The 25,272-nt window shown below is 51.0% G+C and overlaps 1 protein-coding gene across 2 annotated transcripts; it reads right to left on the bottom strand.

Moving 5' to 3' along the window:
- Positions 1-133: 133 nt before the first annotated feature.
- On the bottom strand, positions 134-24,923 carry fasn (fatty acid synthase). Of its 2 annotated transcripts, none has more exons than XM_087836994.1 (42): positions 24,482-24,923; positions 21,803-21,938; positions 20,096-20,248; positions 19,836-20,009; positions 19,314-19,514; positions 19,000-19,122; positions 18,798-18,913; positions 18,578-18,712; positions 17,812-18,271; positions 17,230-17,417; positions 16,504-16,693; positions 16,326-16,420; positions 15,955-16,089; positions 15,637-15,840; positions 15,037-15,152; positions 14,791-14,966; positions 14,528-14,719; positions 13,563-13,643; positions 13,065-13,247; positions 12,777-12,956; positions 12,431-12,634; positions 11,904-12,220; positions 11,426-11,827; positions 11,185-11,349; positions 10,920-11,035; positions 10,326-10,480; positions 9,768-9,971; positions 9,500-9,650; positions 8,571-8,749; positions 8,324-8,443; positions 7,364-7,486; positions 6,999-7,222; positions 6,705-6,906; positions 6,458-6,609; positions 5,543-5,634; positions 5,064-5,458; positions 4,746-4,937; positions 4,396-4,605; positions 2,451-2,662; positions 2,024-2,122; positions 1,401-1,652; positions 134-1,254 (listed from the first exon to the last, which is right to left on the bottom strand). In XM_087836994.1, exons 2-42 carry the CDS (start codon positions 21,927-21,929, stop codon positions 1,117-1,119), a joined length of 7,533 nt encoding a protein of 2,510 aa, XP_087693120.1. In that variant the 5' UTR covers positions 21,930-21,938; positions 24,482-24,923; the 3' UTR covers positions 134-1,116. The 2 variants fall into 2 exon arrangements, with proteins under 2 accessions (XP_087693120.1, XP_087693119.1); XM_087836993.1 differs by having other exon boundaries at positions 10,920-11,038.
- Between the last annotated feature and the right edge of the window lie 349 nt (positions 24,924-25,272).

The raw sequence follows: 25,272 nt of genomic DNA on the forward strand, positions 1-25,272 counted from the left end.
TTCAGTCGCTGATGAACTGACCCATCCTCTAAAAAACAAAACCCAAAAACTATATTTACAAGATAAACGATCAGAAATCGTAACGACAACAAAAGCACAGGAATCATCGATCCAACGGGACACTGAGCGACGTTTGAGGCCTTTATTAGTCCTACGATACAGAACAGAAATATTACAATAAAACAGAGGCCTTTATCGTCACGTCCGTCGTGACTCCTCAGCACATTCATCTCCAATCAGCAGCTGCCTTCACCGACCCAATCACAGGCCTCAGGCCTGCTGTTGTACTCAGGTTTGGATTATTTGCTGAGGTTGTAGATCTCTGGACCAAAGCCTTTAAAAGGAAACAGTTTCTCAGAGGTTACATCAGTAAATATGATCTCACTGTTACAGCGATCATTCACATCTCTGATTAACCTCTGAAGAGACACATCTGGTCATAGCGACGCCTCCGTCACAGACTGTATCAGAGCAGCGTGTGCTCGACAGTCCATCATGAAGAGAAGCTTCTTCTGAATTAGTGAAATAACTGGTCTGTAAATCACAGTAACAAGTGTCATTGTTAAAATACAGTTTATGAAACACTTAATTTGTTAACGTATTGACAACGTAAACATTTGCTGGTTGCCACAGTAACTGATGACTGTGTGGTCACATGACTGAAAAGTAAACAAATGTCACAGAATAAAGAAACTTGTGTTAGGAGCAGTTAGTGTGCAGAAACACGGCTGCAGGGTCAGCCCTCCACAGTTGCTCATCAGGCTGCTCGCAGCGCGTCTGCCTGTCTACTGGTGTCTGCGTGAGCAGAAACACCAATGTAAGTGATGTTAACTCAGGATTCAACGTGTCAGTGTTCGTTACTTTGTTACATTAAATTTTTAACGTTATTTTGTTGTGGGATGAACTTCTGCAAACAACAACATGGCAACAAAAAACAAAACTTGGAATCGATGGAGCTGTGAGATGATGGGATGTCGACTGGTTCACTAACCGTTAACATTTGGGATATTAGGCTAACAGCATGTAAACATCAGCAGTGCAAAGACTTCCTATAACGACACATTTACAGTCTAGTTTGGGGAAAGCTGAGGGTGAGGGGGAAGAGACGGTGGATGTTTAACCCTCCCTTGGTTTGACAGCTCGCTCAGCCAGCGAGTTATGAATGATGTTCTTGATAGACTCCACCCCCGCGCCTTCTAGGAAAGTGCGGTGATCTCCCTCGATGACATGGACCGACACCTCGCCATCACAGACCTGAAGAAAGACGCAGCACACTGAACAGTGGAAGCCTCAGACTGAGTTTATAGACGCACGCACGCACGCACGCACGCACGCACGCACGCACGCACGCACGCACGCACGCACGCACGCTACAGACTGATGTAAATGTGCATCGTTACCTCGCTGAGCTTGTAGTCAGCTCCCAGGTTCTGCTCATATTCGCTGCTGGTTTCGGCGCGCAGCAGCTTCACGTTGCCGTGGTATTTTGCAGAAGGCACATAAGCATCAGCAGCCTTCAGCTTGTAGTAGAAGGCGGAGGCTGCAAAGGTCAGTGAGTCTCGGTCGATGTCCTTGTGAGCGGCGGCGATTAGGTCCACCGCCACACTGACGCGTGCAGTCAGGTCTGACAGCGGGAGCAGAGTCTCCAAAAGCTGTAGGACGTAACCATGGAGACGACTGTAAGTTCATAGCAAACGTTACTGCGTGCTCGCAGAGAGATTATTGTTTTCAGAAAAGTGACACATAATTAATGAACATCACAGATCTTATTATATAATAATAAGGAGTTACTTTCAGTGAGAAACTGTACGAAGCTTTGATTTAACCAGATGTCTCCATAACAGCTCCAAACATCACATTGTTGAGTCAAACCTGCACCACACAGACTGTGCTGGAACAGCAGCTCCACCATCTTTAGCTTACAGTTACAGCCGCCGTGAGGCAACAGCTCGGGTTGTGTGGCCTTAACCCTGATGCTGATAAAGGGATACTTGTGTGAACGTGTGGGTCAGAGACAGTTTACCTTGTTGTATTCAACGCCAGTGAACTGCTGGATGAAGGCACACAAGGCTTCAGTCTCAGCCTCAGACTCGTTGCCGGGGGTTAGCTTGGCTCTGTAGCTCTGCAAATCAAAAACAAACCTGTTCATACCTGATCATGTGACCAGAGCTCATCCTTCAAACCAACATCACTCACGCTTTACAGCAGATTGGTTAGAATAATAAACAGCCTTCATCAGTGTTAGAGTGACAGGTGCAAACACTGAAAGCTTAAATCATATTGTGACGATCGTAACCTGCTGTTCCCTGGACCGGTGACGTCGTCCATCACAGCGCGACACGTTCAGGTCAAAGCCCCGAGCGTGACGGGCATCTGCATCTGCGGCTCAGCCAATCATCCCTAATATGTTTTGATTAGATGAAATAAAGATGTGCGAGTGTTTCTCTGACCTGTGTGTATGCCGCCACATATGAATGTGAGCCGTCAAAGAGAAACAGGAAGTCCACAGGCTGGTTCTGGGTCTGCAGCTGCGAGCACATTTCAAACGCTACACAGGCACCGAAAGAATATCCAGCGACTCTGTACGGGCCGTCCGGCTGCACCTGCCTGACGCAGCTCACGTAGTAGGCAGCCAGGGCCTGAATGCTGTGGAGAGGAGCAGCTGCAGAGGAAACATGAGGGGAGTTAGTTTGGCTGCACAGTGACACAAACAGCTGATGAGTGACAAAGGTCTGAGAACCACAAACGTTTAAACTGTGAAACACAGAAAACATGAGATCACATCAGGGCCACGATGGAGGGAGCTGTACATGTACACGTGTTTGCAGTTTCACCTCTGAACAGACTTTCAGCTTTAACACATTTTGCTGTTTAACAGTTACACACATGATTGTGACACCTGGTGAGGACGCACACATTTGATGACACGTCGTTTCCACGATGGTTCAAAGTGTTGATTTTGTAAGTTTTTCTCTGTGGCTGTAAAGTCATTTTAATACGAGCCCCATCATGCTGACAAACCCACACAGGCGGTCAGATTAACAGCTCAGCAACGAGCCTGAAACTCAAACGACGTGAAAAGTTATCCACGAGGCGCCAAAACACAACAACAGCTGCAGCGAGGCTCTTTGTACTGTAAGATGAAGATCCTACAAAAGTAGGAAGCCTCACGAACCACATGTAGACTGGTTGTGCAAACTCCCACAGACCCTGCAGGCGAGAGGATAACGAGCTGCTCCAGTGATCATGACCAGGACACAAACTTCCTCCTGAATCAGAGGCCTGACTGACTGACACACCCCGGCACAGAGGCTGAGGAGTGTGACGTTGGAGCACACGCTCAGGTCTTTAAACAGGGGAACCACCAGCCCAGTGTGCCGGTCCAGAGGCAGCATCCCAGAGCTTCATGCAGCCAGGACGGCCCCGCAACACCCAGATCCTTCTCATCATTCAGGTCTGTCCTAAACCCCAGCAGGAGCTACCACGACGCGTCCCACAAAATGCATCGCACTGGTTCTTCCCAGTAGTTCAGCTCCTTGGAACTGGTTGTCTGCTTGACTATGAATCCTGCTTATTGGTTCCACTTGTGCTACAATCAGCATGAATTGTAGTGGCGCAGTCTGGAGCTGGATATGAAGATTACTTTATGTTTATTGCACAAAAGGACGAGAGAGCTAAAGTGCGAACTGCGCCTGGACAGCCTGCTAGCTCCGAGCTGGAGCTCAGAGCGCTGAGGAAGCTGAGCTTCAGCAGGTCACAGAGGCGTGATCAGTCGAGCTGTCTCATGTTTCTACGGTAACAGCACAAACACACAGTGTGTGTGTGTGTGTGTGACTGCAGGTTTATAATGTAATTATGAGACAGCGCGCTTCACAGAGAAAGCACTGTAACAAGTAACTAATAGACAAGTAACTAATTACTTCTTGGGAGTAATTAAGATACTGCATTACTTTTTAGAAGTGTTCTATGTAACAGAGTAATGACCAAACACTGATCACACCTCCAACATGTGTTTGACTGTTCTCTGCCTCTCACAGTGGAGCCGATCAGAATCAATAATAGAATCAATAAAGGAATTGATTCCATAAGTGACTTCAGTAATGGAGTCTGTTTCCATCCACAGACACACTGCAACACTATCAGCCCAGAACCCGGACCTGGTCCCAGCAGTGTGGGATCCTGCTGACGTCCTGAAGGATTCTAGATTTGATTGACTTCAATCACAAAAAGCTTCCCGAGTCGAGGCCGTGCTGAGGAAGCCGGACACACCAAATACTGACTGAAGTCTACAAACTGTTCCTGACTGCATCCAGCTGAGTCTGCACGCGTTTCATAAACGACTGCACATTTCCTTTGAAAACTCTGTACTTTTATTGTCTGTAAAGTGTAACAAACCTTTGGTGCACTGCAAGCCGTAGCAAGGCACGCTGAGCTTAGAAGCAAGCGTCTTAAAGGCGGCGATGGAGCCCTCGATGGGATGTACCAGGAACAGCGGCCCGTCCTGGCTCTTCACCTTGTTGAGTGACATCACAGTAGGGCTGCTGGGGCTGACCATCAGCTTGGTCAGATCAGACTCCAGCACAGAGCGAACGCCGTCCTTCTTAGCTGTGGTGTGTGGAGATGTGCTCAGTGATGTTCGTACACACAAACACATTTCATACTAAGAGTCTTAACAGCTCATAAACACATCAGTGCGTTTTTACAACCTGAAACCTTTTCAAACATTAAAGAGCAGCTCTTCATACCGCTTTGTCCTTCTGGCTTGCTATTGGCCAGCTCTCGCAACTTGTTAATGGTGAGCTGGCGGATATCCCTCATCGCCATGACGATGTCATAGTCGCGCTCCAGAGTCTGGCGAACCTCAACGCCCATCAAAGAGTCCAGACCCAAATCAGCCAATGAGGTGTCAGCATTGAGACTGCTGACATCCCGCACACCTGTGAGTGAGAAGAAGTGAGTCTGTGACACAAAGTAACCTCACAGGTCACCAAAGCGACTCAGGACGGCGATCTTTCTTATATAACACCTTTATGGACGCTAGTTTGGTATAACCTGACTCTTACCTAGAATGTGAGCTACAGCATCCACCAAGTCTTTGCGGTTTCCTGCTTCACTCTTTACAACCGTCCTCTCCGCCAGCACAAAGCTGGACACCACTGGGTGCTGCTGGCACAGGAAGAAGTCCAGCACTTCCAGACAGGAGGCCATGCGTTGCGGGAGGGTGCCGCCGATCACAACGTCATTCCCACCCATGGTCTCTAGAACCACCCCAACATCACCAATGGCACCCCACTGGACTGCAAGTCCAGGCAGGCCATCATAGCGGCGCTTCTCACACACGCGCTCCATCGCAGAGTTGGCGTAGCCATAATTACTTTGGCCAGCGTTGCCACGGCCACAGCTGACTGAAGAGAAGGCCACAAAGTGTCTGAGCTCTGGACACAGCTTCCTTGTTACTCTAGAGAGGAAATGGAAGCATCCAGAGGTCAGCTCATGATGGTGCCAGTGACACACAGAGGGAGGAGCCACTCTCCTCACTTACCTGTCCAGGTTGATGGTGCCGTCATTCTTAGGTTTGTTAACGTCGAGATAAAGCTGAGGAGTTAAATTCTCCAACATACCGTCTTTCAACACCTGAATGCAGACAAACATCAACAAACGGTCACTTTAAACGTTAACTGGCAGTCGTTTAGCTGTTAGCATGTTAGCATCTGATAGATACTTGAGTCGACATCGTTAGCATTGTTCTTGCTTTTGTTTTCATTGCATGTCATGTGACACTGCAGCTATTGAAGTCCAACAAAGGGATCTGACCATCATTCTAGTATGTAGTAATAATGCAGTAATAACGCAGTAATGACGCCGTAATGATGCAGTAATGATGCAGTAATTACGCAGTAATAATGCCGTAATGATGCAGTAATTACGCAGTAATAATGCCGTAATAATGCCGTAATAATGCAGTAATTACGCAGTAATAATGCAGGATCCAAAACACTGACAGCAACGTCAGCATTAGACTGTCAGACAGCGAGTGAGGTGGCGGCTGCTGGAAGGTGGACGACGTGGTAAATGTAAACAAACCGTCTTGACTGAGAAGTTACTTTAGAAAATACAATTCTGAATGTATTGTTTCAAAATAAAAGTAGAGAAAGAAAGCTACTGTTAGGTATCAGCACTGGCACAAACATGAAAGGTAGCACTCTCCCCTGCTCGCTGTAAAAAGTCACTGCTGCCTCTAACACATCCACGGCTTGTTTCTGGGAGGGGCAGTTACCCCCCCACGGTTAGTTAGTGACACTGAAGAGCAAAAGTATGGCTGCTGTAGCTGTCACTGAGCTGAGCCCTCCAAAGTGCACGAACCACATATACGTAGTCCAAATTTAGGAAGGACCATGAAACCTGTGAAAACATGATTTTTCCAAGGTGACACATAAATGACTAAAGGGAATCTGACCATGGCTAGCTGAAAGACACCGCCCACTGGACCCATGGCACAGGCCTCAGCAATCAGCTGCTCTGTTCCTCTCAGTGTGCCGACATCACTGGTGGACACAAACACCTCCACACCCTGATTCTGCCACTCCTGCACCCGCTTCGCCTGGTACCCTGAAGACAGTTCAACAGTGAAGCTGTAGATGAGTCACATCAGCACGGATGCAGGCTGTGCACATCAGTGGGAGCACCGTGTCGTCGCGCCCTACCGTTTCTCACGCCTGATCTAGAAGTCAGCACCAGTTTGCGGGCTCCCCTCTCCATCAGCCACTGAGCAAGCTCCAAGCCAAACCCCCCGAGCCCCCCAGTTATAATGTAGGAGTGGGACGAGTGGCAGAAGGTGCGACAGATAGCTGGCAGAGACAGAGGGGAAGCAGGCTGCACAGCTGCTCCCTGCTCCTCACAACGGACCTGTGAGGAAAGAAAAGCTGGTCAGAAGATCAGCAGCAGTGCAGCCACATGCATGTAGGGATGGGCGGGTCCAGTACAAACACGTCACTCACCTGAACCAGCACCTTGCCGATGTGCTTGCCCTGAGCCATGTATCTGAACGCTTGCTCCACTTGGTCCTTAGCGAACACTGTGGTTCTCAGAGGCTGAACTACTCCTCCCACAATGCCCTGCTGCAGACACTGGGACACCTCCTCCCACTCTTGGTTGCCCTCTTCAAAGAGAGCATCCAGCAGGATACCATGGAAAGCCACATTCTTCAGGAATAACGCCATGCCTGAAGGAATCACGACAGCGTTTGTCAAGGCTTCAAGAATCATTTATGACAACAAAACTCTGGTTAACACCTGCAGGAACCTTTAAAAAGCTAATAAAACATGTTTATCTATCCTGTTGTCAATAAACACCAGATACTGACCCAGAGGAGTGTTGTTGGAAAGGTCATATTTGCCGATCTCCAGGAATCGTCCGTGTCGAGCGAGGCAGCGAACACTGGCCTGCAGCTTCTCCTCGGCCAGAGAATTCAGCACCACATCCACGCCTGAAACACACACAGCAGACACGACGCCACAGTCAGTCAGTCAGTGTTCATGGAAGAATAACTAACTCAGTTCACACAACTGTCACGTGTTAAACCTGCTACAGCTTTGTGAGCATAAGTCTTGTTCCAGGACATTCTTGGGTTCCTCAACATGAAGTGTCTGCAGTGCACGTGCCGTGTCCCACAGAGCAAACATCAAACATGAGCTGACAGCGACGAGCAGCACCAGTGCTCACACAGAAGCACACACAGTCATGAATGCAGCACTGGGAGGAAACACACTGGCACAGGTGCACGATGCACATTTCACTAATAATGAGTTTACAGTGAGAGCTCCTGAGCAGCAGCACCTGAGCAGCAGCACCTGAGCAGCAGCACCGTGACCGGACGGGGAAAATGACTACTGAAAGAAAGACGAGAGATTCTGGACTTAGTGTCCGTCTCTGGATCCAGGACCTCAGCACAGGAAGTCTGGACCGGCTCTCTGTTCAAACAGTCTCTGAGCCTTTGAGTATGATCCATCAGGCGGTGCAGAGCCTGGATGGAGCCGACGGGTGGGGGCACTGCCTCTGGCCTTCACATATCTCGCCTGCCTACTCAAGCCGGGCCGCGAGCAGCTTTGCAGGCCCAGCTTTCAGCAGCCACTCACAGCAGCTCCTCTGCTCTTGGAATACGACTGTGTTCAAAGGCTGGAGTAACCTGTAAGTGCCATTTATGCTAATGCATATCAATACTCAGGGAATGTTGTCTTCCATCCCTGCAGAGCACAGGGATGATTGCTGACTGCTAATCCAAGACATCTGATGTCAATCGTCCCCTGACGCACCGAGCAGCTACCTTTGCCTTGTGTGTGGAGCAGGATGTGCCGCTCGAAGGAAGCATCTCTGGAGTTGGCGAAAGCCTCTGCTGACAGCTGAGGGAATCTCTTCTGCAGGTACGCCCTCTTCTCCATTGAGCCTAGACAAGAGGCCCCGCCCCCAAAAGACATGAGATAGAATTACAACTCATTAAAGAGGCTTTAAAAGAATCTATAATAAGAGTTTGATGTTATTACTGTGAGTCTGTGTGAGTGTTACATACTCACCGACTGTAGTGAACACTCTGCACTTCTTACTGAGCGCTATGGTGATGGCAGCCTGGCCCACGCCTCCTGACCCCGAGTGGATGAGCACGGTCTCTCCAGGGCGTAATCTGCCACGCACTACCAGGGAGTAATACGCCGTGGCATAAACCACTGGCACCGAAGCTGCTTGCTCCAGTGTCCTGCAAACACACACACACACACACACACACACACACACACACACACAATAAGTGTGTGGTTTATGTAGCAGGATGTAACTGTGCTGCACGCTGGAGAAACTGCACAGCAGCAGCTTCATGAACGAGTGTCAGTGCTCCGCCTCCAGGACACCGAAGACTGTCTCACCTAATAATCGAGTACTTACACAACGCCTGTCTGCTCATTCACACACATTCATACAGTGATTCTTTTATGTAACACACGCGCACACGGACACACACACGGACACACACACGGACACACACACGGACACACACACACGGACACACACACACGGACACACACACACGGACACACACACGCGCACACGGACACACGGGCACACGGACACACGGGCACACGGACACACGGACACACACACGGACACACACACGGACACACACACGGACACACACCAGCAGGTGTCAGTGAGGGCTCAGCTGAAGAGGATCTTTGTGTCACAGGTGTTACTGTTGTTGTTGTTGTTGTTGTTGTTGTGGTGACGTGCTGTTACTGTGTATCTGCAGGACTAAAGTTGAAACAATGTTTCTGATCACGTGTTTAGTTTGAACTTTCAGCACAAACAGCTGTAAACAGACTGAGGACCACGGCCAGTTAAACTGGTAACTATTGGCATCACGTGAGCTTTTCTGAAGGCTGCTGATGATTAAAAAGATTTCTTGTATTTTAATGTTAAAGCTGCTGAGGACGTCTGTGTTCTCCACACTGACCAGCTGTGGGGAACCTCCCAGAGGAACCTTCTGTCGGCGTCCACGACCGTCGCCAGGCCTTTGGCAGGCAACAGCCCCATCACACGACGCCCGCTGGGGTCGCGACCAGAAAACTCCATACCCAGCATGCACTGCTTCAAAGCCTGGTCCCCTTTACGACAAATAACAAAAGGTTTGTCATGTGACCGCAGCTCTGAGTGTTCAAGAACAGCACACACACTACGACCCAGCAGAGTGCGGCACTACTTGCTGTGTACAGACATGCTACCTGGGATGGCGTCCGGCGGCAGCTTGCCAGTAGCCAGCATGATGTCTCTGAAGTTGAGCGAGCTGTAGTAGACGTGGCACAGCTGCACAGCAGGGCTGCTGCTCACAAAGTGGCGAAGCGGGGACGCGATCCAGCGCAGAGACGACAGGTCACCTCGTGTCAGCACGTTGACGTAAGCGGCGTCGGTCGGCGCTTCATTTACATCTGAAACAGCATGCAGACAAGCCTCAGAGAGCGGGAACCCAGAGGGAACCAAGAGGGAGCGAAGCAGTACTGTCTAACTCACTGCTGGGTTCAAACACCTGCAGCAGCTTTGTGTGAGAGCACAGCTCTACAAGTAAACGTCTTTCTGACGACTGTTTGTTCCACGTAAAATTACAGTTTTGCAGGTTTTACGGGTTCATTTTTGTAAAAGTGCAGCTGCATCTACACTCTGAGTGTAAATAACAAAGTCATTATTATTCTTTATGTTTGTGATGTCATTCATAGGAAGTGCATGGAGCTCAAACATGAGTGCATCCTGACACGTGACCACTGCTGTGTGAGTGCGAGTCGAACCATGAGTGATGAGCTGGTGTCTGAAGGTGCCCCAGCGTCCGTCCCTGAACACGTTCATGACCAGATCCTTCTGCAGCACTGACTGGATGGACCACTGGTCCTGCTGGAGGTCTGGTGCTGCTGAAGACTCGTTTAGATTGGACACAAACACACAGCTGGTGACAAAGCGAGAGAAGAAACACAAACGGGAATAAAGACACGTTTGTCCTGCTGTAACACATGAACAAGACAACAGTGTTGAACCAGGCAGACTGAGCGTGACAGACTTCAGCCTGAAGCTGGAAGCAGAGAACGAGTCCTCAGAGGTTTGAGCCTCTATCTGAGGCCTGTGGGAACAGCTGATCCTTATCATTTGACTTTACACAGAAATATAAGCAACAGGAAGTGTCCACTATGTTTCCACTGCACAATAAAGTTAACGTCTGAGGAAGCCTCACTGATTACACTCGAGTCTATTAGGAACCTGAGCTTTGGCACATTAGTGATCATCAGTGAGACCCAGCAGTGCTAACATGCATCTAAATCCTGACTTGTGTGATCCTTTCTAAATAAAAGCTGCAGTGTGAGAACAGCGAGCTGATAACGACGTCGTACCGTATCCGGTGGCCACCAGGCTCTTGCCGTAAACAGTTGACCATTCCCACAATCCCACACTCTGCCTGAGAAGCAGTCAGCCACACTGGATGGTCGGAGGACTCTGACATCACTTCCTGCTGCAGAGAGTCCCCACAGTTAGACTTTTAAACAGCTCAGATCTCTCTCATACATACTAACACAGAGAAAACAGCCAATCAGACGAGCCCGACGAGCGAGCTGCGAGTGTTCGGGGACAACGACAGACAGACGACGTGGGACTGACCTTGAGCGTTTCCACCCACTGATAGTCTTTGCTGTCCACAGGCAGGAAAACCGGCTGTTTGCTCACAGACTGACGGCGACACAGAAAGAGGGCGGAGCCGTAGAAGGACTTCCTGAGCGCCACCAGGTTAAGAGAAGCCTCTGAGAGCACTTCCTGCCACTCAGCCTTCCAACAAGAGCAGAATAATAAACTCAGCTGACAGCAGTCACACAGGCTGTGAAGATGCTGTGTGTAAACACACCTGTGTGAGGAGTCGCTGCTGGCTGCTGCTCTGAGCAGAGCGGGACAGGAAGGCCACCGCCTCCCCCACCGCCTCCCCCTTCAGCAGCGTGTGGAGGAGAACAAACCCGCTTTCTTTGGCTGCAGATGCCAGATTTGCTACCAGCAGCCGGGGCTCCGTCCTCACTGGACCCCACGCGTGGTTACACAGCACCAGGTCCGCCCCCACAGCAACGTCTCCGGCTGCTGGGCCGGTCAGAGGATCCCACTGAGCCGCAGCGACGCCGAGCTCCTCCAGGGGAGCCTGGTGGGGGGCCAGAAGCTCCAGACTGGCCGCAGTCGCAGTGTAGTCCACACGGAGCGTGGGCTGGATGTTGAGCAGGGGCACGACGCGAGAGAAGAGCTGGCCGTCGTCTGAGAGAGCCTGCAGGAGTCGGACACGTGAAAACGATGAGCGTGTGGAAATAATCCAGCTGAATCCAGATGTTTGAGAGTCTCACCTCCAACACTTTGATCCTGCCAGGTGTGCTGTTTTCCACCGTGATGTCGAGGCAATGCCTCAGGGCGTCGTCGAGCAGCAGACCCTGGAGCAGCTCGTCTTTAAGCAGGCACAGCCGCTCCTTCTGCACCACCTGCTCCAGCTCAGAGTGGAGGTTCCCATTGAACTCGAGGCCACAGAGCAGGGTTAGCAGCCGCAGCAGGCCGGGCTCAGAAGGCTCGCCGCTGGGAGGAGGTGCATCAGAGCCCCCCTGTAACCCCGGGATGGAGAGCTTGACACCATGAGGGGCCAGCTTCTGCTGCAGTGTGTGGATCAAAGCTGGACACGGAGGACAGGAGACTTTAGCACGAGGTTTGGTTTGATGTTCTCCTCACAAGGAGATCAAAGCAAGTCTAACAGGAAACAGCTGTTAAATGCAGGGAGACGTGAACCACACAATCCCATCATATCCTCACACAGTTTGGATCACACGTGCAAACATTATTTTATCACTCGTGTGTTTACTGCATAGTGATGGAGATTCTGCACCTTTGCAAAGCCTCAGCTGCTCTGCCAGCTTCCCATTGGCTGTAAGGCAGTCCGTCTCCACATCAGGAACAAACAGGAACTCCTCCAGAGTGGGCGGGCTCTGCAGCTGCTGCCGGCGAGGGGCTACTGTGGCGTGCAGGCCACAGATCTGAACTCCACCAGCAGTGATGTTGTCAAGGTAACGGCTTACGTGGACATCAACCGCTGCAGGAATCAAACAGAGTCAAACATCTGAAGCAGCAGCCGGCGTTTGGCACATAAAACAGTCACATGTTGACCGCCACAGACCGCGGTAACGACCAGGACGATCACTGCTGCTGCTCTGAAGCATGCGAGGCAAACACACCTTGCTTTCCTTCAGCGTGCTCGCCGACTTTTTCCAGGTGTGCAGCCGGATGGACGCACACGGAGCGGATTCTGGTCGGCAAACGCAAACCTCCACCCGGCAGCCCCAAGACGATCATCTGCAACATGGTGTCCAGAAACGTCACCCAGTTTCCTGTCCACTCCAGCTTCCCACGGTCTCCTAGAAACAGCCAATCAGATTATTAGAAAACCAGTCCTACCAACATTTCTCTGAGTGTAACTAGAATCATCCTTTTGTGTCCCAGCAGGACAAGAAGCCGCAGCGTACCTGCTGTGTTTGACTCCAAGATGCCCTGGAAGGTTTTCCCGTAGTCGTAACCTCGCAGTCTGAGCTCCTTGTAGATCTCGTGTGCGTTGAGCTTCATCGAGGCGTCGCTCCTGTCGGCAGCTTCCCGGCTGATCTCACCGTTGAATGAATCGAGCGCCGAATCCTCCAGGATGCTCACCTTACCTGAAAACCAGCGATTCTGAATATTCACGAGTTTGTACTGAAAGTCAAGTTTTACTCTGTCGCTGGAACAACTAACAGACCTCTGAGGTTTTGCTGCTCTGGTCACAGAGCTTCACCTCGGTGTCATGTGACCTGAGCTACAGCCGGCCTGTGCTGAACCAATCAGCAGCCGAGCGACACGGGAAACCCGTTTAAACGACGCTGCACTAAATAATACATGTTTGTGGATATAATGTTGTGTGATTTTCAGCTACAAATGTAAACGATGTGTAAACGTTGGGATCTTCATCAGTCTGTGTGCTGATGATGACGTACCGCTGACAGTCAGGCTCCCGTTCTCCGAAACCTCGAACCTGCTGGTGGCGGGCATGAGACGCACCTCCAACTGGACCGCACCTGTGACACACAGTCAACACCTTCATCCACTGTAGCAATAATAATAATAATAATAATAATAATAATAATAATAACAACAATAACAACAATAATAATAATAATAATAATAATAATAATAATAATAACAACAATAACAATAATAATAATAATGATAATGCACTTATCAAATCAGGGTTTTTCACAATAAAAGTCACAAAAAACCAATTAAATGTAAAAGATGTTGCTGTTGATTATTTTAGTAATGAAGTCGTCTGTCAGTGACTCCCTCGAGTCGACTGAGCTGCTGTGCAGCAGCGTCTGACCCTCGTGTGACACAGTGACGCTCGATGTTAAAGACAATATCTTTAACATGATCACGAGGTCAAATTCAACTAGAACAACATCGATATGCAACCGAAACAAAGACGTACGTCAGTCTCCTTGAAGGTTTCTGGATTTAATACAAGGTGGAAGGAAGGAGGGAAGCAAGGAAGGAAGCAAGGAAGCAAGGAAGCAAGCAAGGAAGATTTTCAAATATTAATGCCAATATTTGATATTATTTCACTTTCAATCTGAAAAATGTTACAAAAGCCTCGTTTGACGTGGTTTAACACGCCGGTGCGCCGCAGAGCGCCGGTGGTTAAACGAAGCACGGAGGCCAATAACCAGCGTCGAGGATTTCATCATCCAATCACGAGTTCAGGGATTTAAACGTGTGAAATCGTCAGTGTGGCGTAACTACGACGCTCGGCAGGTCAGAGCTGTAACAATCTCACACATCATCTCTTACTGGTTAAACTGGGACTGACAGGATAGGCACTGGGCCGATCACATGACCTCACCTGCTCGACGAGGTCATGCGATCGTGGTTCGAGCCGTTAACAAGCCACGCCTCCCATACTTACTGGCGTTTGACAGGATGGTGGCCCTGTGGATGGTCACATCCTCAAAGGTTACGGGCGTCGTTTCCATGACAACCCCTAGACTCCTCACCAAGGTGCGCCAGGCCAGCACCAGGTAACCGGTCGCCGGGTAGAGGACACGCCCATCGATGCTGTGTCCAATGAGATAGTGGTCTGCAGACTCCGGGCTGACGTCTGTTACATCGATGACACGGCGTTAGACCAGAAAAACGTTTTCACTGAAACGCTGCGAGCGCACTTCTTACCAATGTTATACGCCGCCGCAGAACCAGCGCCTCCCGAGCCCGACAGGAAGTGTTCCGCTTTAGGGATATCCCACGTCTGGGCGTGGTCCCACTGCACCAAGGGCGAGATCATCGGAGTACCGACCGGCACAGGGTAGGTCACGGCGGGGCACAGGGCGTTGGCGTCCACGCTGATGCTGAAGGCAGAGAGCGGTGTGAGTGAGCAGCTGTCACAGTCAAACAGCCAATGAGGGAGGCTCTCCTCACCCGTTCATGAAGATCCTCCCGACGTTGGAGAGGAAGAACTCGAGGTTGTTGGCGTGACCTCTCTTCATCAGGGGGACGACTGAACACGTGGGCTTCAGGCTGCGCTTCAGGATGGCCTGTGTGAAGAAGTCAGTGTCAGTCACAGCAGAGAGAAACGCTTTACAGCCCGCGTTTCCAACGGTAACGAGGGCCACAGGAACACACAGGAACACACAGACACACACACACGCACACGCACAGACACGCACACACACAGACACACACGCACACAGACACACACGCACACACACACACGCACACACACACACGCACACGCACACACGCACAGACACACAGACACACACACACACACGCACAGACACGCACACACACAGACACACACACACACGCACACACACACAGACACGCACACACACACACACGCACACGCACAGACACACACACACACACACGCACACACACACACAGACACACACACGCAGACACGCACACACACACACACGCACACACACACACAGACGCACACACAGACGCACACACACAGACACACACACACAGACGCACAGACACACACACACACACACACACAGACGCACACACCTGCAGCAGAGCGTGTGGAGCTATCTCCAGCACCACGGCGTTGTCGGGCACCAGGCTCAGGCCCTCCTGGAACAGCACGGGGCTCACGAGGTTGTTGACGTGATATTCAGCCGAGCTGTGCAGCGCCAGAGCAGAGTCCCACTCAGACTGAGGGATGCTGGTGCTCACCCAGCGCGCCGAGCGCTCCTTTGGCGCTTTGATCACCTGCAGTGACAGGATGGCAGCTCATTAATATTCAGCAGCAGTCTGCACCAGTTTCCTGTGACAGTGTCGCGCCTGACAGGACCGAGCACGGATGGGACGTGCGGCGCTACGTACCTTCTTCAGAGCTGCGAGCAGGGCTGGAGCGATGGAGGCCATGTAGTAGGAGTGAAACGCCACCCCGGCACTGCGCACCTCCTTTGCAAACACTCCTTGTTGTTTGAGCTCGGACACAAAGGCACTGACTGCTTCCTGAAGATCAAACGTGGCACATGTTCAAACATCTGGGACCACAGCTGTACAGCAGGACACAGCTTCCACAGTTTAAAACACACTGAGCGTCACGGCGATCACGTGTGTCATATAAAACATGAAGCTCAGGTAAAACAGACGTGCTGCATGTGAGCACCTTGATTTGGTGCCATGACTCAAACTGAACCAACCAGCAGAAAAGAAAAATTCAAGCTGCTAGAAAAACCAGGAACTACCTGAGGGCCGGAGATGGTGACGGTGTCCTCAGCGTTGTGGCAGGCTGGAACCACGCCCTCAGGACACTGAGCGATGCACTCCTCCCAGGTCAGCCCTGCAACACACACAGGAAGCACAAAGCTCAAACATGGCGTCCGACCCTACAGAGTCCCATCTGTTAAAAGAAGACGCGCTCACCCACTGCAGCCATGCCTCCTGGAGGAAGGCGGGCCTCCTTGATGCAGCGGCCTCTCCAGTACGCCGCCAGCAGGGCCTCGCTGTGACTCAGGGAGCGGTCAGCATAGCCACAGGCCAGCTCTCCCACCGAGTGCCCCACGATGCCGTCGGGCTGCAGACCCAGCTCGGTGAGCAGATCGATCTGCGCGATCTGTAAGGAGATAAAACACGACGATTGCTCTGAGTCATCGTCACCTGTGAACTCAGCAGCCGTAGAAGGCCACTGCATCTTTATGCTCCTCCTCCTCGTGCCCACAGATCGCTGCAGCTCTTTCTGGTGCTCTACGGTCTAATTTGGCTCGACTGTGCAATGCATTCACAAGATTTTCACAAAGCTTGACCTCTGACCCCTGATGTTGAGGTCGGGGGTCACTGAGATCCAAACTCATCTGACATTTTCAGTAAGAACATCTAAGGTATCGGTTTGAAGCTCCGCTCAGCCTTTTCCAGCTGAGAGGTAAAAACACCCAATAACTCTTCCTCACTGTGAGCTCAGACTAAACACTCGTTTCCACAGAGTGAGACGTTTCCACAGAGTGAGTTAAAGCAGGGGCACAGTGATTGGTCGGGTCATAAATAAAGGTTTGTGTGGTACACATGGATCTGTGCTCGACTCGAAGCTTTGAAAACAAACGTGTTGAAATGCTTCCATTTTCTCTGTGAGGCAGCATCGCTGCAGTGCTGTACCTGTACTGCAGCCAGGCCAACGAAGGCGTGAACGGTGTCTTCGAACGTGTCCTCCTGAGCCTCCATGAGCAGGCGAGACACCACCAGCCCCGTCTCCTTCAGCGCCGCATCGGACCGCAGAATGGAGTCTCTGAAGTCTGGCAGCTGCATGAGACTGCGGCCCATCCCGGCCCACTGCGTCCCCATACCTGCATTACAGACAGCGCGCAGCAACACGTTGGTATATGAGGTGCGTGCAGCTCTGCATCGCAGCTCTGCATCGCAGCTCTGCATCGCAGCTCTGCATCGCAGCTCTGCATCGCAGCTCTGCATCGCAGCTCTGCATCGCAGCTCTGCATCGCAGCTCTGCATCGCAGCTCTGCATCGCAGCTCTGCATCGCAGCTCTGCATCGCAGCTCTGCATCGCAGCTCTGCATCGCAGCTCTGCATCGCAGCTCTGCATCGCAGCTCTGCATCGCAGCTCTGCATCGCAGCTCTGCTCAAACCCTTTTAAATAAAACGTTCTCGTTCCTCCATCGAGCTCATCGTTCACCCCAAATCTGTCCAAACATCTTCGTACTATGACTGCGTGCAGCGACTCACCTGAACAAACGTACCACAGAGGCCTGGCGGCGCCCGGCACCTGCTGCACTTCCACAACGTCGCTCTGAGAGCCAATCAGAGCGAAGCCTCTGTAGGGCATGCTGGCGGCGGGCGCTCCTGACACATCGTTCAGCAGAGACAGGAAGGCGTCGTCCGCAGCGTGTTCCTTCCCCTTCTGCAGGACGGAGCTCACCGCCGTCTCTGTGCGCCCGCAGGCCTGAAGCGTTCTGGGAAGCTTCCCGGGTGAAGCCGAGGCAGCCGATTTCTCAGCCGGACGAAGGATGACGTGAACGTTGGAACCTCCGAATCCAAAGGAGTTGATCCCTACGACGCCTCCTCGGACGGGGACGGGCCGATCGACGACGCGAACCCGGCCGTCGGCGAGGGCGGGGATGTCAGGGTTAGGATGCAGGAAGTGCAGGTTGGGGGCCCAGACTCCTCGCTCCAGAGAGAGCAGCACCTGCACGTCGCATCAAACACAAGAGCAGCGGTTTAATGCAAGAAGCTAATAATGACTCATGATTGCAGTTTAACGCAGAGCTCATCATAAAAACAGCAGCTGCAGGTTTCTGCTGAGCAGCACTTCAGAATATTTGACGCCATTAAAGGACGAGTGGAGGAGGAGTGTTTGGGTGGGTGTGGCTCCACCCGGCAATGGCTGCATACAGGACACAGTGTTCTGATCTGTACTGTCTGCCAGCTGATGGATGTTTCCATCGTCACACGTTCTCGATGACAACATTAGAAGACGACTGTGGTGTCAAACCTTTGCCAGGGCGGCCAGCCCAGAGGCCGGCTCTGGATGGCCCATGTTGGACTTGGTGGAGCCAATCAGCAGAGGCTCTCGCTTTGACTCGCAGAAAACGCTGACGATGCCATTCACTTCCTGCGGGTCGCCGACCTGCGTGGACAGAGCCGAGGTTAAATACGGTGGATCTGGTTAGTAAGAGCGCCTCTCTGTGGCGACACCTGACAGCCGTGCTGACCTTTGTCCCGGTGCCGTGGGCTTCGATGTACTCCACCTGCTCCGGAGACACGCCGGCCTCCTGGTAGAGTGAGCGAACCAGCCTCTGCTGCATCTCGCCAGACGGAAACGTCACCCCTGCGTGAGCACGGCACACAAAACCGCTAAACGAAACCATCTCTTCGATCGGCCGTGACTTCCTGTGCTCCCCTGGACCTCCTTACCTTGCTCTTTGTATCCGTCTGTGTTGTTGCCCGCGTTGATCACTGTGGCGTACACTCTCCTAGCCGCTGGTCGTTTAGTCAGCAGCACTGCCACCGCTGCCTCCGAGCGGCAGTATCCATTTCCTGCCAACACAAACGTGACGCTTTAACCCTGCAGCGCGCTCGTGTGCATGTCAGAGTTAAAGCTGAGACACAAAACGTTCTACGTCAGTGAGTTAGTCGAGAAACGTCAAAGTAAACGTAGCACAGATGAAATGCGCCGACAGCCGGTGGAGCAGCGGCTCCTCCCCATCGTAGACCAGCTGATGTTCTACCTGAAGCATCAAATGACTTGCAGGTGCCCTCTGGACTGAGCATGCCCAGCTTCATGAACTGCACTGAAGTGTTCGGCTTGAGAAGCAGGTTCACTCCCCCAACTAAAGCAGCGTCACAGTGGCCCTGCCGGATGGCGTGGAAGGCGTTTTCTAGAGCCAGCAGGCTGGAGGAGCACGCCGTGTCTATGGCAGTGCTGGGACCTGGAGAACAAAGGCAGCAGGGTTAGAGCCGGGCGCCACTACGGCACAGAGCGAGCAACAGAGTAAAAACACACAAAATATATCAGCAATAATTCAGTGGACGAATAAAATCAGAGCCCAGGTCGTTCATTCAAAGCAGTGCAGCTGCAGCGTGCGCGCTCTCTGCACGTCCTGCCTGTCGACACAAACGCTGCTGCACGTCACTGATCTGCAGACTCTAAGATCAAAGGTCATCCTGAGCTGCAGCAGAGCTAAACCTGAGTGTGTCTCACACTGACAGCACTGCAAACACACGTGCTGAGCAGCGCTGCGTGCACGTACCGCTGAAGTCGAAGAAGTAGGACAGCCTATTGGCCAACATGCCGCGCTGGCAGCCCGTCATGCTGTAGCCCAGGAGCTCCTCTGGATCTCTGCTGAAGGCTTCGCCCGCCTCGGAGCCGCTCACACCGATGTACACGCCTGTTTTGCTGCCGCGCAGCGTGGCTGGATTCAGTCCTGCAGCACAACATTTCATTTTCATTCACATGTCGTCTTTCCCCCACTGCAAACCAAACCTCAGCTCGCCACGCGTTTGCTCTCACCTGCATCTACAATAGCCTCGTAGGCGATCTCCAGCATGAGGCGCAGCTGCGGGTCCATGCTGTTGGCCTGTTTGGGGTGGACTCCAAAGAAGGCTGCATCGAAGTGGCTGATGTCTTTGAGTTTGCCGTTCCTCTTTGGAAGACCGTACAGACCTGCAAACAGCACAATGTTACAGCAGCAGGACCCCACACAAACAAACACGATGCTGTGAGACCAGACTGAGCCAAAGACGGGAGGAAAATCCTCACGAGGACGTTTCTCTTTTCCAGTACAGACAGACGGAGGACATCTGAGTGCTTGTGTGCAGCTCACAGGAAGCAGGCAAAAGCACACAGCAGGTTTATGATCACCAGTTAGGAATCACCAGTAAAACTTCGATAACAAAAAATGAAACCATGAAGTTAAATCCATATGATGATTAGGGCTGCCACAGACGATTATTTTGATAGTCGACTAATCAGATCATCATCCATTGGACGTAAAACGTACAGCTTATTGCACCAGCAGCATCTGCTCTTATATAACTATCATTAGCTTACAGCTTTAAGTGTTTCAGGTATGTGCTAACTAAAAATAAAGACAAGATGAGAGTTTATTAAATTTTAATGAAGTTTGCAGATTGTTTTGGTGAAGTTTAATAAACTCCTTGCTATCTAAAATATAACAGGACACCGGAGTAAATTCTCGAGCATCTCACACTTCTGATAATCAGCTGTCTGCTTGATGTTTATTCAGCTGTGTAAAAACTATAACTTTAATCTCAGCCAAACCGATTTACTCAGGAACAAATAAAAGACTGAAAAAAGCCAAACAATAACATTTTTAAGTTATCTAAGTGACTTATATATCATGTTTAACCTGAGTAGCGAAAGACAGCGGTGGGTTTGAAAACGGTTTGCGGGAGTCCGGTGTTCTCACGGCTCTAGTGAGCCTAGCCCCCGGCTAGCTATCGAGCTAGTGGCTAACAGACGTCTCCGAAAACGTCGGAGCGCTTTTGAAAATATGTGGTGTCTTGATAAACTGAGCAGATATTTGAGGTTTACACAGCTACATTCTCGCCTGAAAATATGTTAAACGTTTATTTTGTGACCCAGAAAGAATAATAAGAGTAATATTAAAGCTAACTAGCTGCCGCCATTGTTGGAAACTGAGCTGGGCTGCGCTATGAATTCTGGGACACAGCTTCTTCTTCTTCGGGGTTTAACGGCAGCTGGCATCCTTGTACATCAGTGCTGCCATCTTCTGTTTCAGTCCGTTATTACACTCTTAAATCCTACTACTTATTCCTGCGTCTTTTGGGATCTTACAAAGCTTCAAACGACGCGTCGACTATTAAATCAGTCCTCGACGATTTTGATAGTGGACTAATCGTGGCAGCTCTAATGATGATGATTAAAAACTACTGAAAGGCAGAACTTTACTTTTTAACAGGAAGTGGAATAAACTGAAGTGACACTGGCAGTGATCAGATGAATCAACTAAAGTAAATAAACCGAGCTGGTGGGAAAAGGCTGCTGGTTAAATCTGCTCCTCTGTTCCTGATGACTCACATTCATTATTTTACCTTCAACTATGTCGAAGCAGCTAAACTCAGCTCAGCCTGCAGAGGCACCAACACTGCTGCACGGTGCAGGAGGTCTCACATGTTAGTCTTTGAAGAGAAACTCAGCTCAGTAAGTTACATAGAAACTGAAGGGAGGTTTTACCTGGTGTCCATCGCCGGTTGTCCTCCGTTACCATATCCACACCATTGATGAGGTTTTCCCAGAATTTCTCCAAGTTACTGGACTCGGGCAGGCGGCCCGATATTCCAGCTATGACGATCTCATCCATGTTTATTTACTGCAGACACAGAGGGCCAATCAGTGACAAGCATCCTGCAGTTTAACGACAATGAATGTGGTCGGTGCAGCCTCACTATTTATGTAACCATGGCAACAACCATCCCAACAATACAGCACTCCACGCTGCACCGGACAGTGACCTAGAAAGACAGGTCTGTGTGTGAGTGTGTGTGTGTGTGTGTGTTCGTGTCAGTGTGTGTGTGTGTGTGTGTGTGTGTGTGTCAGTGTGTGTGTGTGTGTGTGTGTGTCAGTGTGTGTGTGTGTGTGTGTGTCCTCTCTGATCACACTGATGTTTGCAACTTTGTGGACACAATAAAAACACTGCTGCGTGTGTCTGCGACCTGCAGAGCTGCAGCTACGCTGTGTCTCCAAAACCCTCCAGGTCCAGAGTAAAGCTGTGCCAGAGCCCAGTGCAGCTCTGACCTGCAGCTCTGACCTGCAGCTCTGACCTGCAGCTCTGACCTGCAGCTCTGACCTGCAGCTCTGACCTGCAGCTCTGACCTGCAGCTCTGACCTGCACACTGTGAGGTTGCACCAACAAAGACCAACAATCACACTCATGCCTCTGTTTTGCTTGTGTGGCATTACCAATGTGAAGACAGCCCGACCACGTTACACAACACGACACAGTCTGAAGGGATTTGGACTCCAGGACGTCCCGCCCTGGGATTACATCAGTGCACCATCTTGACCCAGATTACACCCCGCCGTGAGCGTACGCAGACAATTCGCTAACTACGAGCTAGCTGCTAAATTGCAAAGTCACTGTGTGCGCACAGCTCGCCGTGACCATTTCTATTCAGGGCACATCCCCCTCGTCTCCCCCGTCCTCCCTCACTCTGCTCCTTCCTGTCAGGGCTTCGCTCTGCAGCAGCCACAACAGGACCTGACTTGTCAGCATCATCACAGGAAGAGCGTGAAACAGTGAACAACAATGACACATGCTCAGCTCCTTCCATGACTCCACACTGTAACTATGTGTGGATCCACGGGTGCCGCGTGAACAGGAAAAACGTGTTCCTGGATTTCATCTCCACGTCAGTTTGTTGCTTCAACACTGCTGTCATTAAAAGCTTCACGGTGCACTGCAGAGGGCTCACTGGCTCCATGCTTTCTGAAGTAGTGCCAGGAATGAGTTTGGTTTCTTTAATCTCACTGTGCTACACGTGCCTGTTAGCTTAGCTGCTCATTTTAAACAGCTTTGAATGTGAAGCTGATGAAGTGCTGTGAACGATGGTGACGATCTGACAGATGAGTGAGTCTAAGAAGAATCGATGAGCCCTGAAGCACCGTGGTGACCACAGCGCTGCAGTAACAACAGCGCTGTGGTCACTGGACCCGAGCAGCAGCGTGGCCACCATACTGATCAGGCCTCCAACACGTGTCCACGGACTCTCGAGTTCTCCAGGATAACTGATGGCAGTGGGCTGTCACAGATGCTGAGCTACGTCCCTCATCCTCAGTGCTGCTCTGTATCCCAGCTCCATGCTGTCACACAGCTGAGCTGCTCCCGTTACTGCCTCACACATCACCTAATAACCTGTTCAGGGTCTTCCTGACACACGGACGCTGTCAGCACCGTGAGCTCAGCTGAAGGAAGAATTACTGTCCTCCAATGAAACTCTGAAGGCAGCAGCGCCACAGAGAGCAGACCCTGGATCAGTCTAATTCAATTCAATTCAATTTTATTTATATAGCGCCAAATCACAACAAAAGTCACCTCAAGGCGCTTCATAGATACAGAGAAAAACCCAACAATCATATGACCCCCTATGAGCAGCACTTTGGTGACAGTGGGAAGGAAAAACTCCCTTTTAACAGGAAGAAACCTCCAGCAGAACCAGGCTCAGGGAGGGGCGGGGCCATCTGCTGTGACCGGTTGGGGTGAGAGAAGGAAGACAAATATGGATGGATAGAAAAGAACAACGAGGAGTTCAGGTCCAGGTGCCAAAGTAGGAATCCCCGACAGGATGTGTCTGTGCTGGGAGCAGGAAGTACTGATGTTTTCATTTTGTGAAAAACGAGTATCGTTACATTACCATTCAGTTTGAGAGTTACTACAGAAAATTATATATTTATTGCTCACCGGGTATCAGATGGGATTGTTTTAACAAACCAGTAACACTTTGGCTGATAACTATTTTTACTCTCCTGTAACTTTACTATAGAAAGAGCTAAATCCTCCAAAGTTTCAGGAGTAGTTAGTCATTATAACAAGTGTCTGTGAACTAAAAATCAGCAATGTGGGAGACTGTTAGTCCGTGATTTGGACAGGGGGAACAAATCGTGGCAGGATCAGCCTGATATCATTTGTATCCCACTGTAACTTCGCTGTTTAAAGAGCTAAATCCTCCAAAGTTTCAGGAGTAGTTAGTCATTATAAGAAGTGTTTGTAAACTAAAAATCAGCACTGTGGAGACTGTTAGTCCGTGATTTGGACAGTCCAGCGTGGGCTCCCGCAGGGGAAACTAGTTCTGTCGGGGAGACCGAGTTCGGACACCGGTCGGGACCACAATAAGCAGCAGCCGCGGGCGAGCTTACCTGTCTGAACCGACGGATGTTCCGGTGAAACGTGAGGCTGAGCCGCTCAGCACTCTCGGGCATGTGTCGAGTCTTCAGCCGCCGTAGGTGTGAGAGCCTCCGTTAGCCTCCGCGCTTCATTCACGCTTTTTTCTCTGATGAACTTAAATGTGTCACGCTCTGCCTGCCCACGCCACATGGGCTGACAACCGCTTGGCTCAGCAGTCCAATGAGAGGAGAGGCAGGGCTCTGCGATCCAGCCAGTGATGGAGCAACTGTGCGGATGCGCGCAGAAAAAAGAGCCGGGGTTACTACCGGTCAGCCGGCAGATGGGACGCGATAAACTCTAAAGTCATCCTCCCACGATGGTCACGGAGGGAGGGGGGGGACTGATAGCGTGCACGGGGCGAGGGAGCGTCTGTGTCCGCGGCACGTGCACGCGCAGAGCTGCTCAAAGTTACACCGCAGCTGAAGATGCGAAGGTGCAGCCGGCAACTTCTGGATGACAGGCGAAGCTGGCCAATCACAGAGCGAGGATGTGAGGCGTCGGCCAATCGCTGCAGACCTGCAGCCACTGTTGAGATAGGGTGATTAAAGGGCGGGACCAACTGTGACGTAGCCAGGAGAGCTCGCGTGACTTGTCAGGGTTACTGGAGTTCAGGTTCAGAGTAGCGTGATGGTGTAAGGAGCTGCTGACCTCCACCTGTGGTCAGTACTCATCAGCTCCATCCAGCTCGTCGGGACTTTGGCTCCTCAGCTGAGGTGAAGTGTCCTGTAATGGACCACAACAGTCACACTCATGTACACAAAGC

The sequence above is a fragment of the Neolamprologus brichardi genome, unplaced genomic scaffold, assembly GCF_056152115.1.
Source record: "Neolamprologus brichardi isolate AB-2024 unplaced genomic scaffold, ASM5615211v1 NODE_ptg000038l+_length_1369362_cov_1, whole genome shotgun sequence".
Classification (NCBI taxonomy): Eukaryota; Metazoa; Chordata; class Actinopteri; order Cichliformes; family Cichlidae; genus Neolamprologus; species Neolamprologus brichardi.